The sequence below is a fragment of the Dendropsophus ebraccatus genome, chromosome 14 (assembly GCF_027789765.1).
Source record: "Dendropsophus ebraccatus isolate aDenEbr1 chromosome 14, aDenEbr1.pat, whole genome shotgun sequence".
Classification (NCBI taxonomy): domain Eukaryota; kingdom Metazoa; phylum Chordata; class Amphibia; order Anura; family Hylidae; genus Dendropsophus; species Dendropsophus ebraccatus.
In genome coordinates this window covers 62,876,180-62,900,044 of record NC_091467.1, presented here as the reverse complement: position 1 = coordinate 62,900,044, position 23,865 = coordinate 62,876,180, and the positions used below count along the sequence as shown (strand labels likewise).

The following is a 23,865-nucleotide window of genomic DNA, read 5'->3' as shown; positions in this document are numbered from 1 at the left end:
TAATTATATATGTACAGCTGGTATAACCTAGGAATCTGCTATATATAATTATATATGTACAGCTGGTGTAATCTGGGTATCTCCTGTATATAAGTATATATGTACAGCTGATATAGCCTGGGTATTTCCTGTATATAATTATATATATAACTCTATATATATATATATATATATATATATATATATATATATATACAGCTGGTATATCCTGGGTATCTTCTGTATATAATTATACATACAGTGTATACAGTTGGTATAACCTGGGTATCTTCTATATGTAGTGATAAGGACCAGGCTGGTATAACCTGTGTATCCCCAGTATATAGTGGTATATATACAGCTGGTATAAGGTATACATCTTCTGTATATAGTGATATGGAGCATGCTGGTATAGCCTTGGTATCCACAGTATATAGTGGTATATATACAGCTGGTATAAGGTATACGTCTTCTGTATATAGTGATATGGATCATGCTGGTATAACCTGTGTATCCCCAGTATATAGTGGTATATATACAGCTGGTATAAGGTATACGTCTTCTGTATATAGTGATATGGAGCATGCTGGTATAACCTGTGTATCCCCAGTATATAGTGGTATATATACAGCTGGTATAAGGTATACATCTTCTGTATATAGTGATAAGGACCAGGCTGGTATAACCTGTGTATCCCCAGTATATAGTGGTATATATACAGCTGGTATAAGGTATACATCTTCTGTATATAGTGATATGGAGCATGCTGGTATAACCTGGGTATATAAGTATATATGATGTGACGTCTTCTGCTGCCACTATCTATAAGATTACATTATGAGACATTCTAGTGTTTTCTGGTAAGTTTTTGGATCGCCCTCTCCATAGTTTTCAGGTTAGTCACTCTCGTAGTCATAGTCCTTACAGCCGCTATTACGCTCCGGTCCTTCATGTCTCCGTCAGGTCCCCAGCTGCGCGGTCTAAACACGGATGGAATAAGTTTATCACTGACACCATCTGGTGTATACAGCGTCCGGGGTTTACACGAACCATCTGCTCTCCCCGCAGATCCACCACGATTTTACCTTACGTTAACCCGACATGTTACATACTCAGCGGGACCACGGAGGCCGCTTGGCTGGGTCACTCCTCGTGTATTTAGAGGGGAACTGGCAGGAATATTTTCGACGCCTTCCCTGGCTAGATCTGGGTGTGGAGGCATGGTCACATCACAGAGGGAGGAGCACTATCAAATTCACAGAAGAAGAAGGAGGAGGAGGAGGAGGAGGGTTGTAAAAACCAGGAAATACAGAAATTGCTCCCTCTGCACATATAACAATTCATGCAACGAAAAAAAAAAAAAAAAAAAGCAGAAGTCAAGAGACCTCCCCCTATGCCTGGAGGTTGTCAGCACCAACACAGGGAAGCACACACCGCTCTCCCACTCCCAGAGCAGCACTTCTCCCCCGAGTGGATGTCAGTGTCTGGAGGCAAAGCTGACAGGGGGCATCTACCAGACCACAGACCACCAGGGCATCTCCTCCCTACTCTATGCAGATCATAGGCTCCTCTAGGATAGCCCCGGAACATGGATACATTTTGTGGAACCGAAGGGAAACTTGGCTCCAAGTTTTGGGTAAGGATTCCGACTTTCTCTCTTTCTGTTTTTATATTAGTTTTCTTGTTTTTTTTGTTTAATACGTTGCTATGGAATATGTAAAAAAGAATCAAAGCTTTTCTATAATTTTTTTAGTTTGATTTCTAGTTTTTTAGACGTCGCGGTTGTCTCCGGTCTCGTGTTTAATAAGGGTTTTATTCAGTGATGTAACAGATGACATAAGAGATGATGTAAGCGATGAATGACATCACCGCAAGTCAAGGAAAATATACAGAAATTCATGGAAATAATAGAATTCTCAAGAAACTAGATGAATATATAACTACAATTTTTTTTATCTATATTTATACACATACTTATGAACATCAACATATATATACACACATATAGGTATGTACATACATATACACTGATTAGCCAGAACATTAAAACCCTCTGCCCGATTTTATACCAGTCTCTCGCTCTAACCTCCAAAACCAGGACCCCATAGCCCTGTGATGTGTCCCCTATGGGCCCGGACCCCATAGCCCTGTGATGTGTCCCCTATGGGCCCGGACCCCATAGCCCTGTGATGTGTCCCCTAGGGGCCCGGACCCCATAGCCCTGTGATGTGTCTCCCAGTTCCCATACTCTATAGTCCTATGATGTGTCACCCCAGGTCCCCGACCCCATAGCCCTGTGATGTGTCCCCCGGGCCAAGACCTCATAGTCCTGTGATGTGTCCCCCAAGGGCCTGGACCGCATAGCCTTGTGAGGTGTCCCCAAAGGGCCTGGACCCCATAGCCCTGTGATTTGACCCCCAGGGCCCAAACCCCATAGCCATGTGATGTTTTCCCTGAGCCCGGACCCCATAGCCCTGTGATGTGCCTCCCAAGGGCCCGGACCGCATAGCCCTGTGAGGTGTCCACCGGGGCCCAAACCCCATAGCCCTGTGATTTGACCCCCAGGGCCCAAACCCCATAGCCATGTGATGTTTCCCCTGAGTCCAGACCCCGTAGCTCTGTGATGTGTACCCCCAGGGCCCGGACCCCTTAGCCCTGTGATGTGCCTCCCAAGGGCCTGGACCCCATAGCACTGTGATGTGTCCCCCTAGGGCCCGGACTCCATAGCCCTGTGATGCCCCCGGTGGTATGAGCAGTAGATCCTGTAAGTTGTGAGGTAAAGTCTCCATGGATCGGACCAGTTTCATCAGCACATCCCTAAATGATCTATCAGATTGAGATCTGCGATCTGGAGGTTGCTGCCATAAAGGGGGGGACTTGGTGTGTACAATGGTTAGGTATGTGGTACGCGTCACAGTAACATCCACATGATGCCAGGACCCATCCGTATCTGGCAGAATATTGCCCATCACACTGCCTCCGCAATATTGTCTTCTCCCCATAATACACCCTGGTGCCATGTCTTCCCCAGGTAAGTGACGCACACGCACCTGGCCATCCACATGATGGAGAATGTGACCCATCAGACCAGGTGCCTTCTTCTAGTCTAGATCTAGTTCTTATGAACAAATACTACCACCAAATGGACAACGCTTGTAGAGTGACCAAGTGCCATAAAAGTCCAGCTTATGCATAAAGGGTAAAGCCCTACAGGGCACTGAGACCCTGCTCCCCGATGTGTCCCACATCCACTGCCCATTACACTTACATACACCCAGTAATATACTCACATAGATATACACACAGTTATATTACATATGCAGCCATACATTCACATACAGATACATACATACATACACACTTTCTCAGGGTGTCATCATGTGTGCCGTGGTAGGTGGTTTGTAGTGCTGTAGGTTAGAGGTGAGATATGAATCGCTGTATGATGGAGCTCGGTTTCTCACTGTGTTCTGGTCCCTGGTGGTTTATGTTGTGGTTTTCACTACACGCGATGCTTCATGTTCACTGCTCTGGGACTAATACACAAAAAGCATCAACCTTTCTATAGTGACACATAGCGGGGTCTGTATAGGACAGAATTAGTAATAAGGGCTTTAACTGAATATTTTGAATTGTAGCATAGACACGTTGTATCATGGACAGTTTTGTGAGCGTAAAGTCATGTGATTTGTAATATATCTGTATCTACTAAAAAAAATTACCCACTACTGGCAAAATATAAAGTTTTGTTTTCTTGTGTGTTAATTGGATTTATTCCAAGGGTGTCCATGAGGCCGACCCATGCTCTCATTGTTTTGTTTTAGGGGGAATCACTATTAGAGTATTATAGGATGATGAAGTCATAGGACTGGTACTAGATGGAGTCATAGGACTGGTAGGAGATGGGGTCAATGGACTGGTAGGTGATGGAGTCATAGGGCCGGTAGGAGATTAGGTCAATGGACTGGTAGGAGATGGAGTCATAGGACTGGTAGGAAATGGAGTCATAGGACCGGTAGGAGATGGAGTCAATGGACTGGTAGGAGATGGAGTTACAGGACTGGTGGGAGATGGAGTCACAGGATCGGTAGGAGATGGAGTCATGGGACTGGTAAGAGATGGCGTAATAGGACTGGTAGGAGATGGAGGCTTAGGACTGGTAGGAGATGGAGTCACAGAGCTGGTAAGAGATGGAGGCTTAGGACTGGTAGGAGATGGAGTCACAGAGCTGGTAAGAGATGAAGTCATAGAGTTGGTAAGAGATGGAGTCATGAGATTGGTAGAAGATGAAGTCATAGGACTGCTAGGAGATGGAGTCATAGGACAGGTAGGAGATGGAGTCATAGAACTGGTAGAAGATGTAGTCATGGGACTGGTAGAAGATGGAGTCATAGGACTGGTAGGAGATGGAGTCATAGGACTGGTAGGAGATGGAGTCATAGGACTGGTAGGAGATGAAGTCACAGAGCTGGTAAGACATGAAGTCATAGAGATGGTAAGAGATGGAGTCATGGGACTGGTATAAGATGAAGTCATAGAACTGGTAGAAGATGGAGTCATAAGACTGGTAGTAGATGGCATCATAGGACTGCTAGGAGATGGCGTCATAGGACTCGTAGGAGATGGCGTCATAGGACTGGAAGGAGATGGGAGTCATAGGACTGGTAAGAGATGGAGTCACGGGACTGGAAGGAGATGGAGTCATACCGCTGTATGGAGGAGCCTGGTGATCAGCACTCGCAGTTTTCTTGCCATGTACAGAAAGATTTTTACCTGATCCAACTCTGGAGCAGGCAACATACATCGAACGGATGTGAAAGAAAAACAAGAGTAGAGCAACTAATCAGATTTCAGCTCGAATATTTCCAAGGGCTCTTTGAAAAGTAAAGTAGTGATCTGACTGGTTGCTAAGAGCAACGGCTTCACGGCAAAGTACACAGGATAAAAACCTAAAAAATAATAAGCGGAATATTAGAAGCAATGAATGACAGAGACCGTGCCAATTCTACACTAAAATATAGAGGACAACAGATGGCGAGTGCTGTATTTTTCCGGCAAGGTTAGGGTCTTTACATAAACCTTCCCTGGCGCCCAATGTATATATGCGCCAAACTTGGGGTCAACCTGTTGAGGTGTTTATATTATATATTTAGTATCGCATGATCCACAAAGGAGATCCTTGTATCCAATCTACATGCTTAGATATTTAGATACAGTCAGTCCTTATACACAAGACACATCGCTGCTCATACTGTTGGCGCTTATTCGCACAACAGAATTTTGCAGACATCTCAGCCTGGATTCTGAGCTCCGCATCCCGTTATCTTCAATGGGAATAATAAGCTCCAGGTCCAATTTATCCAACAGGGATTTGGGAATTTGTGTATGGAAAAAAATAAGTCCCCCGCTCTTATCGAATTGCGGAAACCATGTAAGGTTGTGACGGCCCGGAGCCGACCCCTACATAAATCCATGTCCGTAACTGTGGCAAAATCCGCAACGTGCAGGGTGAAATTACGTGTCAGAAAACGAAGGCTGAGGGCTGTGATATCTGATGGGAAAAGTGACTGTATCCTGAAGGAAAATCTGTGACCATATCATACAAAGGGACACGACGCGTTTTCAGTTCCATACATACATCATTGCGGCTCGCTCCTTCACACGCTGTGAGGTCCTGTATACACAACAGAAAACTCCATTCATGGAGGATAAAACAGGAGGATAGGAGGAGTAGTTTGTTCTTGTTCAGGTTGGGACGCAGGCGGCGTGGCTTTTGTCATCAATAGGATGTTTTTGATGTGTCTCCGCTGGGTATGTGCGCCTGATGCACACGCGTTTCATACTTTTTCATTGTTTGCTCTGCTCTATGATGATAATAATAGTTATAATAATAACATAGTACCATCACTTCTGTGCTGCAGGCTCATATGGTACTCACACAGCAGATCCCCCGCCCCAGTCACAAGGCCGGATAGATGTAAAGCCACGCTGGCTTCAGTTCAGATTCAAAAGGTGCAAACAAGGACAGAGCAGCTCCAGGGGTGTGATATCAGATTGTAGGCGGCCATGACACTAAGAGACCAGGTGCAAACAAATACTGCCATATCCTCCAGCTTAGGTCACCTTCCCGGAAAGTTCTGCAATAGCTTGTAGCTGATCACACCCATACGTGTACAATTCCTGTAATCTGGCATCTGATCATCAGCTGAAGCCTATAGTCCAGAAGTGATCAACATCAGCTGACACCTATAGTCCAGAAGTGATCAACATCAGCTGAAGCCTATAGTCCAGAAGTGATCAACATCAGCTGACACCTATAGTCCAGAAGTGATCAACATCAGCTGAAGCCTATAGTCCAGAAGTGATCATCATCAGCTGATGCCTATAGTCTAGAAGTGATCATCAGCTGACTCCTATAGTCCAGAAGTGATCATCAGCGGATGCCTATAGTCTAGAAGTGATCCACATCAGCTGACGCCTATAGTCCAGAAGTGATCATCAGCTGAAGCCTATAGTCCAGAAGTGATCAATATCAGCTGACGCATATAATCTAGAAGTGATCAATATCAGCTGACGCCTATAGTCTAGAAGTGATCACCAGCTGATGCCTATAGTCTAGAAGTGATCATCAGCTGACGCCTATAGTCTAGAAGTGATCATCAGCTGATGCCTATAGTCCAGAAGTGATCAACATCAGCTGACGCCTATAGTCCAGAAGTGATCAACATCAGCTGATGCCTATAGTCCAGAAGTGATCATCAGCTGACGACTGTCCTCCAGAAGTGATAATTGGCTGAAGTCTATAGTCCAGAAGTCATCATCAGCTAGACCCTATACTTCAGAAATGATCATCAGCTAAAGCCTACAGTCCAGAAGTGATCATTGGCTGATGTCATAGTACACAAGTGATCAGCATCTGATGCTTACTGTCCAAAAGTGATCATCAGCTAATGTCTATAAACCAGAAGTGACCATCAGCTGACGCCTATAGTCCAGAAGTGATCATCAGCTGACGCCTATAGTCTAGAAGTGATCATCAGCTAATGTCTATAGTCCAGAAGTGATCATCAGCTAATGTCTATAGTCCAAAAGTGATCATCAGCTAATGTCTATAGTCCAGAAGTGATCATCAGCTAATGTCTATAGTCCAAAAGTGATCATCAGCTAATGTCTATAGTCCAGAAGTGATCATCAGCTGACGCCTATAGTCTAGAAGTATTCATCAGCTGACGCCTATAGTCCAGAAGTGATCATCAGCTGACGCCTATAGTCCAAATCTAGAATCAGTAGCCTGACATTACTAAGTATGAGATGTGTCTGGTACCTGGCACCTTCTGTACCAGGCTCTACATCAGCTGTAGGGATGACTGATGTGAGGCCATTATTGCCTCACCCGCTGCCTCCCATAAGCTCCCATGCTTATCATATACAGTACCAGACAAAAACATCTGCTTTATCTCTGAAAAATTCACCTGAAATTTCACAACCATGGCCACAATCCTCGCTCCTCACTGGGCCTGCAGTTAAAATGTCTTGACAATGAGCGCACTTGTCAGGGTGCTTGAAAGTTTGTGAACCCTTCAGAATTTTCTATATTTCTGCATAAATTTGTCCTAAAAGTCGATAAAGAACCAAATCAGTCAAAATGATCCATTGAGGGTAATGATCCAATATCACATATCTGTGAGTAGAAAAAGTATGTGAACCTTTGCTGTCAGTATCTGATGTGCAGCAATGTGCAGGACTTTACAGGCAATCTAGTTAGTTATGTTGTCCAGTAAGAGAATACATGATCCAGTATGATGTCATTCAGTCCAGTACGGGGTTATATCGTCCAGTAAGCAATCATATAGTCCATTAAGTGGTTACATAGTCCATTATAGGGTTACGTATTTCTGGGTGATGGCACACATAAAAGCACGCATCGGCAGTGGGGGGGGGGGGGGGGGGCTGCCTGGGCAATTGTTAGATCATCCGGGCAGCCCATAGAAGATAGTAGCATTCTGCTGCCATTGTTCCTATTACATGGAGAAGGGGTACTCAACAACTTTTAGTGAAGCTCCACTTACTAGGGTCTATTGTCAGGTGAAGGTCCGAGCTGAACATCAGTAGGAAACGTGTTTTGTTAACTTTTCACAAACGTTGTTGAACTATTTACATACAGAATTGATGCTTATTAGTGGGAAAACTGGCATTTTTTCTCTCACCAGCCCTCTGAAATTAGGTACAAAAGGAGGGGGAAACAGTAGCCCCCCTGTGCGCTCTCCCCCAGTACTATATAGCTCTCTGTGGGCTCTCCCCCTTTAGTATATAGCCCCCCTGTGTGCTCTCCCCCTCCCATATAGCACCCCTGTGGGCTTTCCTCCTGTAGTATATAGCCCCCCTGTGCGTTCTCCCCCAGTAGTATATAGCCCCCTGTGCGCTCTCCCCCTTCCATATAACATATAGCCCCCCTGTGTGCTCTCCTCCTTCCATATAGCCCCCCTGTGCACTCTCCCCCTCCCATATAGCCCCCCTGTGCTCTCTCCCTCTCCCATATAGCACCCCTGTGCGCTCTCCCCCTCTCATATAGCATATAGCCCCCCTGTGCGCTTTCCCCCTGCCATATAGCCCCCCTGTGGGCTCTCCACCTGTAGTATATAGCCCCCTTATGCACTCTCCCCCTCCCATATAGCCCCCCCTGTACTCTCTCCCTCTCCCATATAGCCCCCCTGTCTACTCTTCCCCTCCCAATATAGCCCTCCTGTGCACTCTCCCCCTCCCATATATTATATAACATAAAAAGAAACACTTATACTCACCTGGGTCCAGCGTCTTCCCTGTGCTTTCTCCCCCTCCCATATAGCTCCCCTGTGTGCTCTCCCCCTCCCATATAGCCCCCTGTGCGCTCTCCCCCTGTAGTATATAGCCCCCCTGTGCACTCTCCGCCTCCCATATATTATATAACATAAAAACAAACACTTATACTCACCTGTTCCAACGTCTCCTCTTCTCTTCCCCTCTTGTGGCCACACTGCAGCGGTCACAAGAGGCCGCTGTCCCCTTCTCCTGGCGCCGGTGCTCCAGTGACGTCACACGAGCGCCGTAACCAGAGACAGAGAGCCCCTTGTGACCGCTGCGTCCACAAGAGTGGCTGACAGGGAGAGAGACGATGGCTCCCTCTCTGTCAGTGCTGCTGCACAGTAACTATGAGCGCTCGTTACGAGCGCTTATAGTTACTGTGCAGAGCGCAGCTCAGTATACAGGTATACGGAGCTGCAGCAGGGGTCCGGACAGCTGGCCTCCGCGGTCCGGGTTCGGACTGCGGTCCATCAGTTGAGGACCCCTGACATAGAGCAATAACAGCAGATCAAATCTATCTGCATCATTGCTCTTTCAACATGTTGTAAGACAATGATCAGCCGACATGGTGCATGTCGGCTGATTGTTGCCTTAACAAAGTGATTATTGGCCGATAATCAGCCAAATACAGCCAATAATCACTTCATGTAATAGAGCCTTTTGTTTCCTAGCTGCTCCTGTAATCTCTCATATCAGTCCAGACCTGGAGGACTGAAACCTTCCAATGTGCCAGAACTTCTCCTGTCATTAATTACATCCATTCAATAATGGCCGCAGTCTGCTTCCAGAATCCCCAGAATGCCTTGGGTGTGGTCAGCGGCCAATGAGATCTCTTCATATAAGTAAACACTGGAGATTTCCAACCGTTTAGTGACGGATCCTGAGTGATTGCCGAGACCAACCCTGAATGTATAAATGTGCAACAATTCTATAAAAAAATTAATAGGTATCACACATGATAGATTAGATACAGTGCACATTTTTATACATGGTGGGATTAGATACTCAGCACACAGTATCACACATGGCAGGTTTAGATACCCAGCCCCAGCAGCACACATCCTGATACTAATGCTCAGTAAGTCTCCGGTGTCTGCAGTCTGACCGCGGCTCCATCCACATCTGTGTTTGTTACTCTCGGTTATAAACATCTTCTGGGAGCAGTGATATACAGGGGAGCACTGTATACAGAGGTGGAGTCATGTGACCTGGAGGAACCACAACCCAAACCGCAGATTATACACATCTACACGAAGAGAAATCCTTCACATTAAATACTAAGTGAAGTCTCCGCAACTAACCAGAAATTACAAGAGCACCAGAAAAGGAGTAAAACACATAAACCGTTTACTGAAATATTACATAGTGTTCTCCAAAATCAGTACACTCCTCTCCTGACATCCTCTGTGCTGCTGGGACCCTGCTGCTTTCTCTATGTAACTCTCACTCTATGACCTTCCCTATAAGATAAGCACACTCCTCTCCTGACATCCTCTGTGCTGCTGGGACCCTGGTCCTCCTCTATGTAACTCTCACCCTGTGGCCTCCACTATAAGATCAGCACATTCCTCTCCTGACATCCTCTGTGCTGCTGGGACCCTGCTCCTTTCTCTATGTAACTCTCACCCTGTGACCTCCCCTATAAGATCAGCACACTCCTCTCCTGACATCCTCTGTGCTTCTGGGACCCTGCTCCTTTCTCTATGTAACTCTCACCCTGTGACCTCCCCTATAAGATCAGCACACTCCTCTCCTGACATCCTCTGTGCTGCTGGGACCCTGCTCCTCCTCTATGTACCTCTCTCCCTGTGACCTCCCCTATAAGATCAGCACACTCCTCTCCTGACATCCTCTGTGCTGCTGGGACCCTGCTCCTTCCTCTATGTAACTCTCACCCTGTGACCTCCCCTATAAGATCAGCACACTCTTCTCCTGACATCCTCTGTGCTGCTGTGACCCTGCTCCTCCTCTATGTAACTCTCACTCTGTGACCTCCCCTATAAGATCAGCACACTCCTCTCCTGAAATCCTCTGTGCTGCTGTGACCCTGCTCCTCCTCTATGTAACTCTCACCCTGTGACCTCTCCTATAAGATCAGCACACTCCACTCCTGACATCCTCTGTGCCGCTGGGACCCTGCTCCTTCCTCTATGTAACTCTCACCCTGTGACCTCCCCTGTAAGAAACAGCAGCGAGCAGGGAACGAGGAGCAAACGATCGCTCACAGCGCTCGTTTGCTCCTCACTGTCGGCCCGTGGAATAGGGCCTTAACGACCATCATTCTTTGTAATATGGTGAACGATTTTAGGTTAACTATAAACATTCTAGTTAGCGATCATTTATTGTTAGTCGTTAATTGTTAAAAATTGCTCCGTGTAATAGGACCCTAAGACTATAGGGGTAAGACACCAGGCTGGTCTGGTCTCCGAGTTTTATCGTTTGAAAGAAGCTATAGGTGCCTGGGGTAGACCATAGGGTATCTATAGGAGGGGTAGACCATGGTCTGGGTGTTCAGGAGCCCATTGGTCCTTTAGAACAAGACAGTAGATCCTGGACACATCAGACTGAGATTTATTTTAGGCCACTCTTTCCCACCTTCCTCTTTTCCTGTGTCAGCTCTCCGGCATCTACCAAAAATGATAATTATTTTGTCCCAGTGATGCCCCACCTGATGCCTACTGAACTCTCCAGGGCGAGGTCTTCATTATAAGAAGGGCGTGCTGCGGGCTCCTCCTGGAAGGTGTATTCACATGGAGGATGTTATATACTTGTATATGATTCCTCGGCAAAGGGAAAATCTGGATGACTTGTTTACTTTGGCCCATCTGATCCAAGGCAACTGTCTCCATGGAGGATCACTCTGTGGAACATCTGGTCTTTCAACTATATAGACCGATCAGCCATAACATTTAACGTCATGTTGTATCAGCCCCTCGTGCTTTGATCCATCAGACCTAGACTTCTCAAGTGTCCTGTGGTATCAGCTGCAGATCCTGTAAGTTGTGAGGCCTCCATGAATGGGACTTGTTTCTCCAGCACATCTTACAGATAATCGATTGGAATGAGATCTGAGGAATCTACAGGTCAAGACACCATTATCTTGCTGACTTCTGCCATTAGGGAGTCCTGCTGCCATGAATGGGGGACTTGGTGTGTATGATTGTTAGGTAGGTATGTGGGACATGCCACAGTAACATCCACATGATGCCAGGACACAAGGTTTCCAGCAGAACATTGCCCATCATACTGCCCCCGCCATCTTGTTTGGCTGCACATGGCCGTCCACATGTTGGAACACGTGACCCATCAGACCAGGCACCTTATTCCATTGCTTCATGCACCAGCTCAGATGCTCCTGGGTTCATTGTTGTCCTTTTTTTTGTTTTCGGAAGGGGTCAAATAGGCCTTCTGTGCTACAACTAGGTAAAAATGTAGCGAGGTCCTTATATCCAGATGTGACCCTTTCAGACCACATCAATGTAAGGTGCGATAGCATTGCTGCCTCTATTTCCTGACAGATACAATGATATATTCTTCAGCAGTCGAACCCCAAAGAAAAGGTGAAATCCGTAATGGTCTAGGCATAACATACCTAGAATCCATTGGTTATTCCCCCATCTGAGGTCCAGCCCTGCCCCTGCTCACCTCTTCATAGTTATGTCTTGGCTGGTTCTTGCTAAAAGCGGTGTGCTAGAGTCTACTGAAGGCTCTGGGAGAGCGGTGTAACGAAGACTGTACGTACATGAAGGTATAATGTAATACAGACTGTACGTACATGAGGGTATGGTGTAATAAAGACTGTACATACATGAGGGTATGGTGTAACAGGGTGTGGTGTAATGTACATGATGAGTCTACAAGGGGGTGCAGTATAGTGTACAGGGGCCTCCACCTTATGTATTGTGCCACTGCCTCCACCTCTTGTACTGTGCCACTGTGTGCCCTCATGTACTGTACCACCGCCTCCACCTCTTGTACTGTGCCACTGTGTGCCCTCATGTACTGTACCACCGCCTCCACCTCTTGTACTGTGCCACTGTGTGCCCTCATGTACTGTACCACCGCCTCCACCTCTTGTACTGTGCCACTGTGTGCCCTCATGTACTGTACCACTGCCTCCACCTCTTGTACTGTGCCACTGTGTGCCCTCATGTACTGTACCACCGCCTCCACCTCTTGTACTGTGCCACTGTGTGCCCTCATGTACTGTACCACTGCCTCCACCTCTTGTACTGTGCCACTGTGTGCCCTCATGTACTGTACCACCGCCTCCACCTCTTGTACTGTGCCACTGTGTGCCCTCATGTACTGTACCACTGCCTCCACCTCTTGTACTGTGCCACTACCCCCTATATTTAAAGTACTGTGTCATTCTCTAATAATTGTTTCCCAATATTTGACTCTCCAGATGAAAAACTACAAGTCCCGACATGAACTGTCAACAGGGCATGATGGGAGCTGTAGTTCTACTACATAAAGAGACACAGACTTCAAAATTACAACTCCCATTATGAAGTGACAGCAGGGCATGATGGTGGTTATAGTTCTGCATCCTTGAGAGACAAAGACTTCAAAATTACAACTCCCATCATGAGGACATGATGGGGGTTGTAGTTTTAAGGATAATCTCACCTGTCCAGGTTTCTGCTCTTCTCTGGGGCTCTGTGCTCCTCTGCTCAGGTCTGGCTGCTCTATATGAGGGCAAAGCTAATCACTCTGCTCCTTATTACACAGAACAGTAGTGCCAAGAGGCAGAAGAGGGACCACGGGGAAACAGTCCAGTACAGGAATTCACCGTCCATGTTGTCTGTACTCCGCAGAGCGAACACGGAACGTGTGACTCCATCCCTACCAGGTCACATAACTGCCTGGTCCTGGCACATGGAGGTTTTGTGCTCTGACAGTAATAACAATGTATTATCCGCTGCAGAATTCGCCTTCTGTTTGAGCCGGCAGCTGGAGAAAGCTTTAAGGGCTTTTATATGCAGCCCGTTCCACCCACCTTCTCTTTTCACAGACGCCAGCACTCTTTACCTGCTGCTGACATTTAGTCCTTCGTGGGTGGAAAATAAGCAGGTTAATGGGATTAGAAAGTCTCCATAGAGCGCAGCTGTGAAGTACTGACCTGGGTAATGACACCATGCCTAACCACATCTAAATGGTTCTATTGAAAGAGAACCTATCAACTATTGAGCATATTAAGGAAGAACTCTGGCCTCTGTTTTTTCTTTTTTAAAGGCAGGGGCACGGGGGAAAATAACAAAGGGTATTAACTCACTTTTCCCTGTGCCTCTTCAGCACTGCAGACGTCACAACCCGACTGATGGACTGGCCGCTCAGTCAGTCAGTGACAAGGACGAGATGCTGCTCCAGTCACTGATTGGCTGAGCAGGCTGTCCATCAGCCAGGATTGCCATTTTGCCATCACAACTCGGGGGGAAATGCCTTCAGGCGGAGGTCCAGAGGCTGGTGAGATGTGCATAGCGGGCACAGGGAGAGGAAAGCAATGCTTCATTGTTACTCTCTCCCCTACCATCTGGGAAAAATTAACCTCTAAAGCAGGGATGGGGAACTTCTGGCCCTTTAGCTGTAGCAAAACTACAATTCCCATCATGCCTGGACAGCCAAAGCGTCGCTTTGGCTGTCCAGGCATGATGGGAATTGTAGTTTTGCAACAGCTGGAGGGCCGAAGGTTCCCCATCCCTGTTCTAAAGTACAGTATGTTACAGAAGTGGGTAAGTAAATAAAGTTTAACATGTAAGAAGTTACTATTGGAAGCATATTCAATCATTTTGCTATGATTGTGTTACCATGGAAACAGCTCATGAGAGCAGCCATCTTGGGAGTGGCAGATTACCCTGCTGTGCAGACACAGGACACGCCACCACATTCCAGGCTTGTTTGCACCTCAGATTCATAAAGTGATATATCAAGTATGTCTATGTCTATTGTGTATGATATCATGCTGCTAAATCCATGTATCTAATCCCATGATTTGTACGGCCTTGTTCACACAACATATATTTTTGTAAAAGTACGTCCGTTGCAGCGTATTGATAGTATTTCTAGCGGTGCCGCAAACAATTGACATGTCAGTTTTCTGAGGCCGCTATTCATTGAAAAGCGGCCGCAGAAAACCCTGTCAGGGCACACAGTGGAAGGAGCGGCTCCGGCCGCAGGCTTTTATTGTGTGCAGTAAGGAGTTCTGATGCGGGCGCGCACGGATGCGCCTGCATCAGAACTCAGCAGCGCTAAAGATCATCCAGCCAGTACTGCAGTACCAGCCGGGATGATCTTTAATAAGACCGCCGTTCCATGACCCGGCGGGGTCACGGAACGGCTGGTCTCATACAGCATGTGAACATAGCCTTTGGGGGGACATGTATGAAAAGGCGTAAATGCCTTTTTTTTAGGCGCAGATGGGGCAGATTGGTGTAAAAATATCCGCAAATGGTATTTTTGCGAATATCTTTTCCCATCTGCGCCACCTTCGCCAGTGGGGCGGAGAGGGGGCAATACGGGGGCTGCGGCAGCACGCAGAGGGGCATTTATATTTTTTTGGGTGGAAAAATGATACTGAAACCTACGCCAGCTCTGAGCTCTTTCAAAATTTTTGCATGGATGGCCTCCTTGCGCGTGAAAAACGCCGGACTTCATAAATGTCCCCCATTGTGTTTTTTTTTCTGGCGTTTTTCTCCAATTCTTCAATAGAAATCCTGGTATCACATGGAAAAGAATCATGTGACTTGTACTGAAAAAATTATATATATATATATATATATATATATATATACATAAACAAACACTAGTATATGCAGAGAGACACACACAGATATATACACATGTACATATATATACACAGACACACACACACAGGTATATACACACATACATGCATATACAAATAGATACACAGAGGTATACACACATACACAAGTAAACACATAGAAGTATATATCTACATATACATTCATGCAATGACACACGCAAGTATGTACACACATAGGGGGAGATTTATTAAAGGGTGTAAAATTTTGACTGGTGCAAACTGCCCACAGCAGCCAATCACAGCTCAGCTTTCCTTCCAGCAGAGCCTAAAGCTGAGCTGTGATTGGTTGCTGTGGGCAGTTTGCACCAGTCTAAATCTTACACCCTTTAATAAATCTCCCCCATACAGTCTATACCCATAAATATACACACACAACCATACAGGCATATATACACATACAAGCACTGCTAAGACAATAGACGATCTCTCTGCTGAGGCCCTATTACAATAAACGATTACTAGCCATACTTGGCCAATTACCCGCCCCCAACTTTTTTGGAAAGTAGAGTGTGTGCCCAAGGTATATTATGTGCTGTTTGAATTAACTAAATTAATTGACTAATGTCTGGTGATAGGTTCTCTTTAAGGAATCCTAAAAACAACCTGGTCTGAAAGGTCGGAGGACGGAACCCACTACAAACATGAATTGTATGGACACATCCCGTATACCACACTGGAGTGACCTGGATCAGAGATCAGAAGAGCCACCTGGTTGGTTCTGTACTCTTGGCAGTTATCAGCCGATGTATCACTACATTCCACTCCCACTGTACAGAAACTTAGTACATGAGCTGTAACTATTACAGTAAATTATTTGGCGCCAAATTCCCTGCCCGGTGCCAAGAATCTACTCAACCAAACTTCAGATACTTAGAAGTCAGGAGGAGGATGTGATGTGTGCGGTCAAGTCCGACCAAGTGGAGAACTCCTGAAGAGCAACAAAGTAAATCAAACTGGTGACTATAAAAACTGCGGCTAAACCAATCTCATAGTTGGCTGCGAGCCATGGAAACGCGTCTATAGAGCGGGACCAATACTGGCTACTCACCAGCGGATTAGTTACACCTGAAATAGATGGAGTTATCTGCTCTCATAGACAAATAACGATTTTACAAATTTACAGATAGTACGATTAGAGCGGTAATCCCTCCGGCCACCATGTTATTATCAGATAAGGTGCCCCTGGTGCTGACCTTCTGCTGAACGGTGACCAGGTGCTAAACCAGAAACATCTGAGCGGAACTTTAGAATCGAGTCCAGACAGGAAGCCTGGCAGCAATTTCCCCCCCCGATCAGCTACATTCCTGCAGACCTAAATATATATATGTGGATGTATTAGCGCACGGCTGACGTCACCGCTCGGAGAACTGGATGTGTTCTCTCCCCCCGAGCAGCAAAATCCTTGTCGTAACAAAACATTCATCAGAATTAAATATTAACACCATGGACAGTTTCTACAGCAACAGCATTCCGAGCCGAAAGAACCGTACAAAGCGAGCGGCGCTGAAAGACATCAAGTGCTCAACGGGCAGCAGATGCTTGTCAGGAATCAAGGTGTGGGTGAAAAGGGAAAATAGGCCTGAAATATTTAAAGAACGTTTTCTTATGGTTACGACAAGTGGGAAAAAGTGGAGGAAAATAACTTCCGATGGCAAAAGGTTTGGGGCTTTTTGTAGAAAATGTTGCTCTTCGGAGGGTGGTTGTCTTTTGATGTAATGCTATATTAGTCACCAAATTAGTCTTTGTGAGTCATAGACATTCATTTACTGTCAGTTCAATGAATCGGATGCGATAAGTCAATCTACACGATGGCCACATTTGGCCCAATTCCACAGTGTCCTTTTCATGACCTCTGAATCTACCAGATCCTCCGATCACACATAGGTGGTTCCTCCTGAGGCCAGGCCTATGTTGGTCCAGCATCTGTTCATGGCCATTTTCCTTTGAGATATCAAGTTTGTATTTTATTAGTTCACGTTATTCTATGGGACCGGGCCAATAAAATCAATGGTCGTAAATTTAAGTGACATCTGAAAGATTGGCGGATAGGGCATTGAACTCCGGTTGCCATGTGTACAATACATCTATATCTTCTGGTGATTTATATATTTGCACAGTAAATAATGTGTTAGATGGCTGCTGAGTGCTTAACAGGTCACCTTTCTGAAACGTGTGTGTGTGTGTATGGGGGGGGGGGTTCCTTATGCCAATTCACATGCTTGCTAGGCAGACTGTAGGGCAATGCTCCTTGGAAAAATGTATGCAAAGCCCCTCTCCACCAACATAGAGAAAACTGACTCTAGGTGACTGCACTGTACATCTATTTGTAAAGAGTCTTTAAAAAACAGGTGAGAACGATACACCTATTACACCGAATGATAATCTGCCAAATCAACCAGATTCAGCAGATCATTGCTGGGGGTCCACATATTCTGCACATAGATGGGGTTGGGGTCCGTATGTTCTGCACATAGATGGAGTTGGGGTCCGTATGTTCTGCACATAGATGGGTTTGGGGTCCATATGTTCTGCACATAGATGGAGTTGGGGTCCATATGTTCTGCACATAGATGGTGTTGGGATCCATATGTTCTGCACATAGATGGGGTTGGGGTCTATATGTTCTGCACATAGATGGGGTTGGGGTCCATATGTTCTGCACATAGATGGTGTTGGGATCCATATGTTCTGCACATAGATGGGCTTGGAGTCCGTATGTTCTGCACATAGATGGAGTTGGGGTCCATATGTTCTGCACATAGATGGTGTTGGGATCCATATGTTCTGCACATAGATGGGGTTGGGGTCCGTATGTTCTGCACATAGATGGGGTTGGGGTCCATATGTTCTGCACATAGATGGTGTTGGGGTCTGTATGTTCTGCACATAGATGGGGTTGGGGTCCGTATGTTCTGCACATAGATGGAGTTGGGGTCCATATGTTCTGCACATAGATGGTGTTGGGATCCATATGTTCTGCACATAGATGGTATTGGGATCCATATGTTCTGCACATAGATGGAGTTGGGGTCCATATGTTCTGCACATAGATGGAGTTGGGGTCCATATGTTCTGCACAAAGATGGGGTTGGGGTCTGTATGTTCTGCACATAGATGGGGTTGGGGTCCGTATGTTCTGCACGTAGATGGGGTTGGGGTCCATATGTTCTGCACGTAGATGGGGTTGGGGTCCGTATGTTCTGCACGTAGATGGGGTTGGGGTCTGTATGTTCAGCACATAGATGGGGTTGGGGTTTGTATATTCTGCACATAGATGGAGTTGGGGTCCGTATGTTCTGCACTTAGATGGGGTTGGGGTTTGTATATTCTGCACATAGATGGGGTTGGGGTCCGTATGTTCTGCACTTGGTTGGGGTTTGTATATTCTGCACATAGATGGGGTTGGGGTCCGTATGTTCTGCACATAGATGGAGTTGGGGTCCGTATGTTCTGCACATAGATGGAGTTGGGGTCCGTATGTTCTGCACGTAGATGGGGTTGGGGTCTGTATGTTCAGCACATAGATGGGGTTGGGGTCCGTATGTTCTGCACTTAGATGGGGTTGGGGTTTGTATATTCTGCACATAGATGGGGTTGGGGTCCGTATGTTCTGCACATAGATGGAGTTGGGGTCCGTATGTTCTGCACATAGATGGAGTTGGGGTCCGTATGTTCTGCACATAGATGGAGTTGGGGTCCATATGTTCTGCACATAGATGGAGTTGGGGTCCGTATATTCTGCACATAGATGGAGTTGGGGTCCACCTGCTCAGGACACCCACACCTGGTATAATTCTCACTTCCTACCTCTGTTTACTTTACATCTGTGTATTATATAATATAATAGCTCTTTGTCTTCCCTTGTTGTGGTTATCAGACACCTGTTAACACTGTGTACACATCACTACAGGACTTTGTAACTAGTATTTACACTGGATATACCTAGAAAGTGATGGGGTCAGATAGCGCTCTGACTTAGTGAACACGGAGACAACTCTTCTATCTGAGTATCCTGGGGATTATCTTAGGTCTCGCACACGTCTGTCATTTACCGTTTGCAATTGCGAAAAGTATAAGTACCATTGTATTCCATGGACCAATACACATGACCATGGACTTCATCGTCCGTGCATTTGCCCAGGGCCTGGAACGCAAAAAGTCTGGACATAACCTTATGCAGACTGGATTTCAGAGGATTCTTTGCAGTAAAAGTGGAATGTAAAGAGTTTTCACTACAACAGCAGCAACAATCTTTTACAGAAGGCAGTCATGTTCATGTAAAATAAAGGATTCTTTGCAGTAAGAGCAGCCTATAATGTGAAATATTCATAAAAGCAGTGGCATTGGCCCTAGGATTCTTTCAAAGATAGAAGTAAAAATATTTGTTATCAGTAAAAGCTAGAATGATATTGAATGAAAAGAATTCATAGTAAAGTGGTGATGTGATGGTATTCTTCAGATTCTTTCGATGTGATAGTATTCTTCAGATTCTTTTGAACAGCAGCTGTAAATGTAATGTCATGTGTAGTGAATAGTAAGAGAAGTGGATTTATATAAATATATATATATATATATATATATATATATATATATATATATATAGCATAGGTATTATCAGCCAAAAAAATAAGGATTCTTCAGAGTAAGAGCAGTATGTATTTACGACTTTTCATATTAAAGGGGTACTCCAGCGAAAAGCTTTTTCCCAGTAATTGAAACACATTACAAAGTTATATAACTTTGTAATATGCTTCAATCACCTATCTGCCCCCTTCCCTATCTTTTCTCCCCCCCCCCCTCAACCTCCCACCAGGAAGTGAAGTAAACTCATTCTTACCTAATGACCGTTGACCCCAGGCTGCTCTGTGGCAGCCATTTTGTGACATAGGCACAGCTTCCTGGTTTGGGCTTTCCCATGATGCACTTGTCTCCTGTGATGTCTAACTGACTCTGTAGATTTGTTAGATGGCTTGCTCAGCCAATGAGAGCTGAGCAAACTGAGTCATCTGACAAAAGTAGGCTGGCCTAACAGGGTTTAGACCCGCCTCCCTCTTGATTATGTCATTGTCACAAAATGGCTGCCACAGAGCAGCCTGGGTTCAACAGACATTAAGTAAGAATGAGTTTACTTCACTTCCTGGTGGGAGGTTGAGGGGGGGGGGAGACAGGGAAGGGAGGCAGATAGGTGATTGAAGCATATTACAGAGTTATATAACTTTGTAATGTGTTTCAATTACTGGGGGAAAGTTTTTTCTGGAGTACCCCTTTAACAGTAGTGATGATCTGATAAGATTTTTTGTATTCTTGCAAAGAAGCAGTAAAATAGCTAATAGTAAAAGCTAAAAAGATAAAAGCTGAAGACTGTAAGACTGTTCAGGGGGAACAATGTTAAACATGTAGGATATATGTATGTAACGCACACTTTTAGCACTACCTGTATAGTTTTGTTCACACTCGCTATTTGCTATAGTGTAGGAGCTGCGTATCAGTAGATTTGTAACCTGCTAACAACCTCAGTGTGTAAAAAATAACAAAATAACGTAGAATATTTTGAATAATTTCTGGAACCAGCAGGAAAATGTAAGATTCCTGTATGGAGACATGGTTCTTAACAGTGAAAGCAGTATCACATGAGGACTATTAATAGTAAGAGCTGTAAACATGTAGTAGGATTCTTCATGTGGATAAAATATTCTTTGTAGTAAGAGCTAAACATATAATAAGGAATGAGGCATATTTACAGAAACAATATTAAAGATCTAGCAGAAATTGTGCATATGATGTGTAGTGAGTTCTATACAGTATGAGAAGTGGAGGTATATATATAAGAAAATTAAAAGTTACATATCAACAAAATTAGGATTCTTTATAATAAAATCTGTATAAATGGGGATTAAAAGTGGCAAACACATAGGATTTCTTACATTTTCAGTCATATAACAACAAAATGTATTTCTAATCCTAACAAAAAAGATGATATATCTCTGCGTGTATCTCTGCAGTTAGAGCATTAAAGATAGAAATGTATGAAGGATTCTTTACAGTAACAGTGGTAACAATAAGTAGTAGTGAAATGTAATATAATGGTTATCCATATGTATCAGCCACTGCTAGGCCCTGCTTTATCTTACGGCACAGCAATGGGCTCAGCCTCAAGTCATTATTATATTTAAGTCATTGTCCCTATTATTACGTTTATATATACCTATTTTGTTTCTTTTGGGCTTTCTGCCACACGTCTATGAGCTCATTGAGATATTTTATAACATGAACCTCACACGGACAATGTGTCTCACAAACTAGGCCTTCTGCCAGGTCATTGTTAGTAAGAGACCTGCACACTGTAATTTATTTAGAGCAAATGATTGGACGTAGAACACGAAAAGGAGGCAAAAGGAGAAAGAACGAAACTCTCTGAGAACCTGATTTCTGTGGTTGGATAGCCCTGCTACAATAAAGGAGAAGCTACTAACCAGCCTAGATAAGAAGGTGCAATATTTGCCAAACCAATATCCGCCTTTGCCACCAAGAAGCCAAAAAATTTTCAACAGTCTAATGATCCACTTTTTCCATTACAATGGCACCCTCTTCAGAGAAATCATAAAATGGTCAATATATGACGTTGTCTAGTCGTGAAACCGGGAGGCAAATTTCTTTTCCTTCTTAGAATAGACAGGATTTGCATTGTGAGCTGGAGGCCACACTTCTCCATTGTCCTCAGGGTTTCTGCTGGAGTTGTTCTTTTTTATTGTCGCACTTTATTTTGCATATTATTTGTGAAGTTTTTTGGGTAAAAGAGGAAGCAAGTGATGGGAGCCGAACCTTGGTGCCCATTCTCATTCATGGATTAGACATCAGGGAAATGCTGATGCAAAGCTTGTTTTGTAGCGTCCATAATAACTTTACTCCATCCTAAAATGGACACGTGCCACCCTTATAACATGTCAAGGCTTAAAGCATCCAGTAAACACTGGGCATGTCCATTTTTGTGGGATCTACTGATTGTCCATTGGACGTATTGAAGATGGAAATTCAGGTTGCGCTGCGATGTAGACTGAAGGTGTCCGGCAGTCATTCACCTCTAGAAGAATCTTGGTGAAATTTCCTATCTGTCGAAAGATTTAGACCCAGGTGCCCATACACCATACACATTAGATGAAAGTTGATGAAAATAAGCTATTTCACCCCAAACAATTGATCACTGGGTGAATTTTAACGAAGAATGATTGTTTCGGCCATTTGTTATCATCTGGAAAGAAGGTGTCTATCTGAAGTTTTCAGTGAATAAATGAAAATATACCGTCGTTTTTTTGGTTTGTTTTTTACAAGAAGGAGCATTTATCCATGAATGATCTTTCCGGAAAGAATGTTCTTAAGGCGCACATACAATCTGCCACCACCAATGGGTTTGGCTGACAGTATAAAGTGTGACGGCCTCCTAACTCTCCATCTACATCATCTAGGCCTGGCCTGTGGAGCCATTATTTTTGACCCGCCACACTTTTCCATTGCTGTGTTAAATCTGGCCCTCCTGACATTGCAGCAGATGATAATATGATACTATTTTAGGGACTGGCTTCTATGTAAGACACTATTGGGGAGGGCTGGCTACTTTATAAGACTATTGGAGAGGGCTGGCTACTATATGAGAGACTATTTTAGGGACTGACTTCTACATAAGAGACTATTGGGAGGGCTGGCTGGTACATAAGAGACTATTGGGAGGGCTGGCTGGTATATAAGAGACTATTTAGAGGGCTGGCTACTATATAAGACACTATTGGGAGGGCTGGCTACTACATAAGACACTATTGGGAGGGGGGGCTACTATATAAGACACTATTGGGGCTGGCTACTATATCGGACACTATCGGGGGACTGGCTACTATATTGGGCATTATTAGGTGTGCTCGCTACTATATGGGTCACTATTGGCAGGGCTGGCTACTATATGGGGCACTATTGGGGTTGGCTGACTACTATATGGGTCACTATTGGGAGGGCTGGCTATTATGTGGGGCTCTAATAGTAGGCTGGCTAGTATGTGGGACACTATTGGCAGGGGGGCTACTATATAAGACACTATTGGGGCTGGCTACTATATGGAACACTATCGGGGGGCTGGCTACTATATTGGGCACTATTAGGTGTGCTCGCTACTATATGGGTCACTATTGGGAGGGCTGACTACTATATGGGGCACTATTAGGTGTGCTGGT

At 45.0% G+C, this 23,865-nt stretch overlaps 1 protein-coding gene across 3 annotated transcripts in view; it reads left to right on the top strand.

The window, feature by feature from the left end:
• Nucleotides 1–1,370: 1,370 nt before the first annotated feature.
• Nucleotides 1,371–23,865, top strand: part of ABCC3 (ATP binding cassette subfamily C member 3) — a 43,112-nt gene continuing 20,617 nt past the window's right edge. The window contains exon 1 of one of the 3 annotated variants that reach the window (XM_069953403.1): nt 1,371–1,615. In XM_069953403.1, the coding sequence (XP_069809504.1) occupies nt 1,568–1,615 (48 nt within the window). In that variant the 5' untranslated portion in view covers nt 1,371–1,567. The remainder of the gene's footprint in view (nt 1,616–23,865) is intronic. The other 2 variants (XM_069953402.1, XM_069953401.1) reach the window with 2 other exon arrangements.